This window comes from Penaeus vannamei, chromosome 5, assembly GCF_042767895.1.
Source record: "Penaeus vannamei isolate JL-2024 chromosome 5, ASM4276789v1, whole genome shotgun sequence".
In the NCBI taxonomy this organism is placed as follows: Eukaryota; Metazoa; Arthropoda; class Malacostraca; order Decapoda; family Penaeidae; genus Penaeus; species Penaeus vannamei.
The window spans coordinates 48,408,657-48,418,656 of NC_091553.1; the positions used below are offsets into that span (position 1 = coordinate 48,408,657).

The 10,000-nt window shown below is 40.6% G+C and overlaps 1 protein-coding gene across 4 annotated transcripts in view; it reads left to right on the forward strand.

The window, feature by feature from the left end:
- Positions 1 to 10,000, forward strand: part of LOC113828790 (retinol-binding protein pinta-like) — a 29,715-nt gene that overhangs the window by 17,874 nt on the left and 1,841 nt on the right. For 2 of the 4 annotated variants that reach the window (XM_070122222.1, XM_070122224.1), the window contains exons 5-6: positions 8,887 to 8,997; positions 9,768 to 9,873. In XM_070122222.1, coding sequence (XP_069978323.1) covers positions 8,887 to 8,997; positions 9,768 to 9,873 — 217 coding nt within the window. Of the gene's footprint in view, positions 1 to 1,692; positions 1,952 to 5,492; positions 5,752 to 8,886; positions 8,998 to 9,767; positions 9,874 to 10,000 lie in introns of all 4 variants that reach the window. The other 2 variants (XM_070122225.1, XM_070122223.1) reach the window with 2 other exon arrangements.

Here is a 10,000-nt window from a genome sequence, read left to right on the forward strand (position 1 = left end):
ATCGTAAACACAGACGTATTGCTCGCTGAAAACACATCCAAAAATCTGTTATTGCGAAAGCGAATTCGAGGAATACCATAAAAGGCAGTGGAGTGTGTAGAAGTATTGTTCGTTGAAAACCCACAAAAAAGAAACTTAAGGTTGTATGCTTAAAAAAAATGTGGGATACACTCTTCGAAGCGCAAAAAAGAAAAAGAAAAAGAAAAAATAATAAGGCAAGCAGATAACAACATTGTATTTTTGAAGCTGACAGTCCTAAAGTTACGTTAAGACTTCCTACAATCGTGAGGAATCTAGCATAAGAAAATTGTGCCAAGAACTGATTTGCTTTACACAATTTCTTGAAGCATACGACCACTAATTGCGAAAGCAAAGTCGGGGAATGCCATAGAATATACTGAAGCGGTATGCCATTCTCAGCTGTTCAAGCCAAAGCTGCATAGTGTCTGATGGCTACTTCCTTGTTCATTGAGTCTTAGAAAAGGAACAACGAAAGGAAGAACAAGAAAACACACGAATAAGCCGAAGGAGCAGTAAGGCGCAAAGGCCTTCGGTATATTCGTGTGTTTTCTTGTTCTTCCCTTCGTTGTTCCTGTTGCACTTCGTTCGATATGAATTCCATCATTGTTTCTTGTTTGTTGTCAATTTATTGGATATTCCGGTGCATAGAATAGTAGAAGAAAGACGAATATTATTTTGAGAAATCATTATTTGTTTCCTTATTTGGGAGGAAGTGGGTCGTGTTCTCAAGGTACCCTGTGTTTCTTATGTTTTTCTTCCTGTTACTGTTTCTTCTTCTCTTCCTCCTCGTCCCCGAATTCTCTCCGTCCCCCTCTTCCTCCTCCTCTTCTTCTTTTTTCTTCTTTCGTGGAATTGTACTTCGTGTGTTCGTAAAGTTTGTTAGTAATGGATGTTGTGAGTCGCAGTTACAGGCGGGAACCGGTTCTCGAGAAGTCCGTATGTGCGCGCCCGCAGACACACACACACACACACACACACACACACACACACACACACACACACACACACACACACACACACACACACACACACACGCACACGCACACGCACACACACACACACACGCACACACACACACACGCACACACACACACGCACATACACGCACACGCACACGCACACGCACACGCACACACACACACACACACACGCACACACACGCACACACACACACGCACACACATATAAACGCACACGCACACACACACACACACACACACACACACACACACACACACACACACGCACACACACACACGCACACACACACACACACACACACACACACACACGCACACACACACACACGCACACGCACACGCACACACACACACACGCACACACACGCACACACACACAGAACTACAGACACAGACGCAGACGCAGAAGCAGAAGCAGACGCAAACGCACACACACACACACACACACACACACACACACACACACACACACACACACACTCACGCATAGACACAGAAGCAGACGCAAACACACACACACACACACACACACACATACACACACACTCACTCACGCATAGACACAGAAGCAGACGCAAACACACACACACACACACACACACACACACACACGCACAGAACTACAGACACAGACGCAAACACACACACACACACACGCCTTTCCTGAAGGACCCTCTCCTGCTCCTGCCAGGCTGTTCCTCCCGCTGCGGGGCGTGTCCACGAGGGGCGCGCGGGTGGTGCTGACGCGCCCCGCCCTCAGGGACCCCGCCAGGACGGACATGAACGACGCGGCGAAGGCCATGCTCCTGATGGCGGACCTTCTGCTGGAGGAGGACGAGGCGGTGGCCATCACGGGGGTCGAGATGGTCATGGACGCCGCCTCCATGACCTTCCAGCACGCCGCCCAGCTGAACCCGTCCGTCGTCAGGAAGGCGGCGACGGTCATGCAGGTCCTTCGGCGTTCAGGAGGGGGTGGGGAGGAGAGGGGGTGGGGAGGGGGGTAAGGGGCGGGGGTGGGGAGGGTGGTAAGGGGAAGGGGCGGGGCGGGGGAGGGGCGGGGGGTAAGGGGCGGGGCGGAGGTGGGGAGGGGGGTAGGGGGTAAGGGGCGGAAGTGGGGAGGGTGGTAGGGGGTAGAGGGCGGGGGTAGGGAGAGGGGTAGGAGGGGAAGGAGGGAGGGAGTCGGTCCTTGTAGATCCCTCCTGTTCTTGGAGAACTCGGAGGATTGTTCTTTCAGGATTCTTTGAGGATTCATGGAGGATTCGTCTTGGATAATTTTTTGAGGATTCGTCTGTGAGGATTCTTTGAGGATTCGTCTTTAATAATTCTTTGAGGATTCGTCTTTGAGGATTCTTTGAGGATTCGTCTTGGATAATTCTTTGAGGATTCGTCTGTGAGGATTCTTTGAGGATTCTTGGAGGATTGGACTGAGATTGTGAAACTGAAGTCCTTTTTGTGTGTCGGGAGGATTGTAATGCAGGTTTCTCTCCCTTTTTTTTATGAAGAATTTGAGGATTCGAGTGAAATTGTGAAATTAGGGTCATTTTCGTATAGGGAAGATTGGAATACAGGTCCTCTTTTTTCTTTCTTTTTCTTTCTTTCTTTCCTTTTTTTCTCTGTCTTTCTTTCTTTTTTCTCTCTGTCTTTCTTCCTTTCTCTCTTTCTTTCTTTCTTTATTCTCTCTCTCTCTTCCTTTCTTTCTTTATTCTCTTTCTCTCTTTCTCTTACTTTCTTTCCTTTCTTTCTTTCTTTCTGTCATCCTTTCTTTCTTTCTCTCTCTTCCTTTCATTTTTTTTCTTCCTTTCTTTCTTTCTCTCCTTTCTATCTTTCTTTCTTTCTCTCTCTCTTTCTCTCTTTTCCTTTCTTTCTCTCTTCCTTTCATTCTTTCTCTCTTTCTCTCTTTTTTTTATCTGACTTTCTTCCTTTTTTCTACGAAGAAAGAGAATTCAACCAATAAATAAGTAAATAAATAAATCTTTCTTTTTGCGCGGAAAATTATTGATTCGATGTCGACGAAAGTAATTTTTTGGAGGATCTGAAGGTCCTTGGAGGTCGAGGTCGAGTAGGTGACTCTTCGGAGGATGACATCTTGGAGGTTGTGATTGTGATTGTTGTGTTATTTTGTTATTAATGTATTTATTTATTATTATTATTATTTTTTTTTGAGGGGGGAGGCGGGGGGGCGGGGAGAGTTCTGGGGTTCTTATCTATTTTTTGTTTTATTCATTCTTTTATTTTATTGATTTATCTGTTTATTTGTTTATTTTTAGATATTCTTTTCTTTTTCGCTGAAGCAGAAGATTATTCTTAATTAATACTATTTCATTTACACTTTTTTACATAATTAGAACCGTTAGCCGTATTAAATTATTTTTTTATACGTTAAATCAACGGCCACAAGGTATTCGGCGCTAACGTTTTATAGGTGTTGACGCGGCAGATGATTATGAATACGGCCGATGATACGCGTACGGCATACGTGTACGGCATACGCGTACGGCATACGTGTACGGCATACGTGTACGGCATACGTGTACGGCATCATCCTTTCGTGTCGAGTCGCCGCCATTTTGTTTTTCTCGCCACGCATGCGCAGGACACCAATCAGGGGTATTTTCTGCCGTACTCGTAGTCGCTTTAAATAATCAATCAGTCACAATATCACTGACTCATGACTCATGGGCTATCGAGATCATGAGTCGTGAATTCATTTATTAACTTAATTAAGGAGAAAAGATTATTTTTGAAAGTTCATGATTAATATAGAGAATAATATAGAGATATTGTCATTACATTTTATGTCCGTATCTCATCTTCACTCATCAGCATGTTGACATTAATATTATATTACATCAAAACAGCGACTTAAAAGAGAGAGAGAGAGAGAGAGAGAGAGAGAGAGAGAGAGAGAGAGAGAGAGAGAGAGAAAGAGAAAGAGAGAGTGAGAGTGAGAGTGAGAGTGAGAGTGAGAGAGAGAAAGAGAGAGAATAGAGAGAGAGAAGAGAAGACAAGAGAGAGAGAGAGAGAGAGAGAGAAAGAGAAAGAGAAAGAGAAACAGAGAGAGAGAGAGAGAGAGAGAGAGAGACAGAGAGAGAGAGAGAGAGAGAGAGAGAGAGAGAGAGAGAGAGAGAGAGAGAGAGAGAGAGAGAAAGAGAATGCATTAACTAGGACTGTTTAATAAGATATCTTATACAAGATAAATATTTAATTCAATGGCAGAGTTTATATAAGTTGCATTTTATAAAATTACAAATTGTAAAATTATCTCTTATGAAAGGAATAGTTAATTCATGGGAAAAGTAACGGAAAGTAATGATTAAACTGTACACCTTGAACACAAAGACAAATAATTGAATAAAAGAAAACCATAAAAAAATAGATAAAAGCGCGTACTTAATGAAAAAAATAAAATAATAAAGTCCCCCCTCCCATTTTATCATCCGATCTCCGTTTTCTTTAACGCGGGAAATTGCGACCGTCCAGTCTTATCTTCTGAAAGTCAATTAACCAACAACAACAACAACAAAAAAAACATATCTGCCAACCCACAGAGTCCTGCAGGATTTATTGAGGTACAAGAGTTTAAATCCTAGTGAAGTACGATCCTTCGATATCCTGAAATAGAGGATTCATGTAGATTTATCGCTAACGTCGCTAGACTGGTGAGCGGGAATGTTATTTTTTCGCTAAATATAGCACGAATGTCATATTTGTAAATACCGTTTTGACGAAGATCGAAAATCTGTTTTACTTCCTATTTATCATGTTTTTTCTTCTTTTTCTTCATTCGTACGCTATTTATCTTCCTACGTCCAACAGCTTTGTTTCAAAATTGCTTTTATTGATTCTGGTTACATACACACATAGAGCATTATATTTTTTTGTGAAGGACTGTGATAAGCTTTTGCATATAACTTATAATTTATTAATGGTGTGGATTTATAGAAAAAAATTTCGTATAGGAAATTAGGCTTCAGAACTTGTCTTTGTATTTGTGTTAAGACGTAATTGATAATGAAATATGATAGCAAATACTTTAACGTTTTAACCCAGATGTTATTGGTCTTGAATTAATCATAAATGTGTTGTTTTGATAAGATTTGTAAACCAACAAATTTCATGATTGGTCTTTTAAGTAAACACACTGTTACTTTAGATATGAGAACAAAATGATTTAATTTTTACAAAAAAAAAAAAGAAAAGTAAAGAAAAAAGAAAAGAAAAGAAAGATTTTTTTTTATGTTGTGAAAGCAGAAATAAGAAGCTATAAAGTAATGAAAATATGATTTTAAAATTCTTTTCATTTGGCAAGACGGAAAGATACGCTAAACATGACAGCACAACGAAAAATATACGACATAAAGATTTGGTAATTTCTGAAGCGGATAATAAACATCAATAATAATCTTAATAATAATCTTATTACCAATAAATCTACGAATAGCAAATTGAGAGAAAGCTATTTAATAACAAATCCGACCCGACCTGACCCAGCACCGTGCTCCCGCTGCCGAGGAAGTCTGACCTCGACCCCTTCTACCTCATCGCCCGCCCCGGCCACCGTGACCCGACCTCGACCACGGTGGATGACCTCTCCAAAGTCATCCAGCTGTCCCTCCAGATCATCCAGGAGGAGGACGAGCCGCTGAGCATCACGGGGACGGTTCTCATCATCGACGTGGGCGGGTTGACCTTCCAGCACGCCGCCCAGATGACCCCGCCCTTCGTCAAGAAGGCCCTCACCATCCTGCAGGTGTGGGCGGGGGTGGGGGTGGGGGGGAGGGAGGGCGTCAGGGGGCGTGGTGGCGGCGGCGCTTGGGTGGCACTGCTGCTGATGGAGGGGGGTTTGGGAGGCGTGGCACCGGGGCTTAGAGGGCGCTGCTGATGACGTAGACACTGGCACTGTTGCTGACAATGGGTTTTCAAGATCTTGTCACTGGCACTAGGGTGGCACTGTGCCCTGACGAACGGGATTTCAGATGCATGGCACTGGGGCTTGGATGACACTGACGAAGGGTTTTCAAGATCTTGTCACTGGCACTAGGGTGGCACTGTTCCCTGACGAACGGGATTTCAGATGCATGGCACTGGGACTAGAGTGGCACTGTTACGCGAAAGGGGCTTCAGATGCACTGGCACTAAGGTTGCACTGCCACTGACGAAGTGATTTTCAGGACCTTGTTACTGGCACTAACTGGCACCGTTGTTGATTAAGTGATTTTCAGATGCATGGCACTGGCATCTGCGGGGCACTGTTGCTAACGAAACGATTTTAGATAACTTTAACACTGGCTATAAGGTTGGCACTGCCTTTTAGAAAACGTCAGAGAGTAGCCTTGCATGGCACTCTCTACAGTGGCTCTAAGGTTGGCACTGCCTTTTAGAAAACGTCAGAGACTAGCCTTGCATGGCACTCTCTACAGAACAAAAAATGTCAGTAGCTTTGCTTGGCACTCTTTTTAGAACAAAATAATGTCAACAGCTTTGCACTTAGAGAACTGTGTTTCAAGTATGTGACTGATGTTAGCATGTAATTTTGGAATGCATGTTACTAACTCCTAGCATAACACATCATTTTTTTTTTTTACCGACTGTGCTCATAACACATCATTTTTTTTTTACCAACTGTGCTCATAACACATCATTTTTTTACCGACTGTGCTCATAACACATCATTTTTTTTTACCGACTGTGCTCATAACACCATTTTTTTTTTTTTTTACCGACTGTGCTAAGTACTTTTAGAATGCATGGCAAAAACTCTCTAATTTTCCTGTTGTATTTTCCTTAACAACAGTAGGTCTATGTTTTCGAAAGGATGTTATCGACCCACGGATTTCACTTTCACTAACTTTTCATCTATCTATCTATCTGTGTCTATCCATCTTCCTATCCGCCTATCTACCTATTTCCCCAACTATCTATCTGTCTATTTACCAACCTGTCTATCTACCTATCACTTTAAAAACACAGTAAAACAAATGAAGAGAGAGAGAAAGGGAGAGAGAAAGAGAGAGAGAAAGAGAGAGAGAGAGAGAGAGAGAGAGAGAGAGAGAGAGAGAGAGAGAGAGAGAGAGAGAGAGAGAGAGAGAAAGAGAGAAAGAGAGAAAGAGAGAAAGAGAGAAAGAGAGAAAGAGAGAAAGAAAGAAGGAAAGAAGGAAAGAAGGAAAGAATGAAAGAATGAAAGAATGAAAGAGAAAGAGAAAGAGAAAGAGAAAGAGAAAGAGAAAGAGAAGTGAAAAAAGAAAGAGAGAAACAGAGAGATCGAGAACAAGAAAAAGAGCGAGAGAGACAGAAACAGAACACCTATTCTCTATTAAAAAAAACACACTTTTCTCTCCTTTCTCTCAATCTGCTGTTGTCATCCAATCACGTAAATAATACTCGGTCACTTGATCATCTGAAGCGAGGGGCGGGGGGGGGGGGGGTTGAGGTATTTTTGGGCTGAAATTCGGATTCAGTCCTTTACTGAAGATTAGCTGTTGGTATTGGCCTTTCCTTGAGCTCCATTTGGTGTGGTTATGTTGAATCCGTGATTATTATCATTACAGATATTATTATTATTATCAATGTTATTATTATGATAATTATTAGTTATTATTATTATTATTGATTATAATAATGATAATAGTAATATTATTATCATCACCGTTTTTATCTTTATCATTATCATTGTGATTATGATGATTATTTCTGTTATTATTATTTTTTTATAATTATTATTACAATCATTATCATTATTATTTTCATGATCATTATTATCATCAGTATTATTATTGTTATTATTATTATCATTACTATTACTACTATAATTATTAACATTGCTATGATTATTATTAGTGGTATTAATTATTATCATTATCATTGTTATTGCTATTATTATTATTATTATTCTCATTATCATTAATGTTATTATTATTATTACTATTGTTATTCTTATCATTCTGTTAGATGTAATATCAAGATTATTATCATTATTATGATTACTATTACTTTTGTTATTATGATCATTTCAGTATCATAATTCTTATCATCATCATTATTATCATTACTATTATCATGGCTATTATTACCATTGTTACCACTACTAACATTATTACTAATATCATTTTCTGATAAATTTGCAAAATTATTTTTTTTTAGACTTTTCAATTTGAAAATTGTTGTCAGCAGCAAAAAATAATTTAAGGTTTCGAGAATAAATACAACTCAGAGAAGTTTTTTCTGTCAATACAGAATACAGAAATACAATATGATATAATACATAATAATAATAATAATAATAATAATAATGATAATAATAATAATAATAATAATAATAATAATAATAATAATAATAATAATAATAATAATAATAATAAATGTTCAATATTTCGGTTTAGATTTATTTTCGTTGTTTGAAAATTATTTGATGTTTTTTTTTTTTTTTTTTTTTTTTTTTTCTAGCTGTTGATGGTTAGAACTAAAAATACGGTTTTTGAAAGCTGTGGTAGATAGGCCTTAATTGGTTGTAGTTGGCGAATTCACCTTTTTTGAAAATATATTTGTTTTTGTTTTGTAGGAGTAGATAAACTAGATAATATAGGTATGGCATAAAATAGATAGATAGATAAAATAGATGAATTAGAGAATGAAGATATGGAATAGAAAAATAGATAGGGGTTGTGTAGTAAACTAGAGAATAAAGGTATAAGATAGAAAAATAATTGGGGATAGTGTAATAAATAATTGGGGATAGTATAGTGATCACAAAAACTGATATATCTATCTTTATATTCTCCCAAATGTGAGTATATCTCGGCACAAGAACTGAACCATATCTGCCAACCCACAACCTTATACAAAACGTTTATACTTTGCCTCCTCTAAAGAAGATCCGATCCTACAGGACGGGTATCCGATGCGACCCAAAGGATTGAACTACATCCACACACCAGCTGCCTTTGACACGGTTTTCAGCATCTTCAAGTCGTTCATGAAGGAGAAGATGAAGAAGAGGGTAAGGAATTTGGTCTATTATGCATTATTATTATGTAGACGTAGAGATATGGAGAAGATATGGAGACAGAAAGAGTGAATGAGTGAGGAAGGGAGGGTGGGAGGGTGAGAGGGAGGGAGGGAGGGAGGGTGAGAGGGAGGGAGGGAGGGAGGAAGGAAGGGAGGAAGGAAGGAAAGAAAGAAGGAAGGAAGGAAGGGAGAGAGAAAGGCAGGGAATGAATAAGGGAATGGGCGTATGAGTGAGTGAGAGAGAGAAAGAAGATAAAGAGCGAATGAGAGACAAAGAGATAGATGGATAGATAGGTAGGTAAGGAGAGAGCGAGAGAGAGAGAGAGAGAGAGAGAGAGAGAGAGAGAGAGAGAGAGAGAGAGAGAGAGAGAGAGAGAGAGAGAGAGAGAGAAGAGAGAGAGAGAGAGAGAGAGAGAGAGAGAGAGAGAGAGAGAGAGAGAGAGAGAGAGAGAGAGAGAGAGAGAGAGAGAAGAGAGAGAGAGAGAGAGAGAGAGAGAGAGAAAGAGAAAGAGAAAGAGAAAGAGAAAGAGAGAAAGCGAGAGCGAAAGAGAAAGAGAAAGACAGAAAGAGAAAGAGAAAGACAGAAAGAGAATGAGAGAAAGAGAAATAGCCAGAAAGGTAGATAGAATGATTGAGTAGGCGAGCCAGAGAGCAAAAGCTAACTCAGACACACAGCCTGGCAACCACTAACCACCCCGCCCATAGCGACCACACCCCGACCTCCTCCACTCCATTCTCACCCTCCTCCACCTCCCCCACCAGATCCACATCCACGGCAGCGACCTCGAGAGCCTCCACAAGGAAATCCCGAAGGAGATTCTTCCCGTTGAGTACGGAGGAACCAACGGCACGATCGAGGAAATCAAGAGTAAGTGAATGGAATCCGTTTTTGAGGGAAAGTGTGGGCCCGGGGAGGGAGGGAGGGAGGGAGGGAGGGAGGGAGGGAGAGGGAGGGAGGGAGGGAGGGAGAGGGAGGGAGGGAGAGGGTGAGAAAG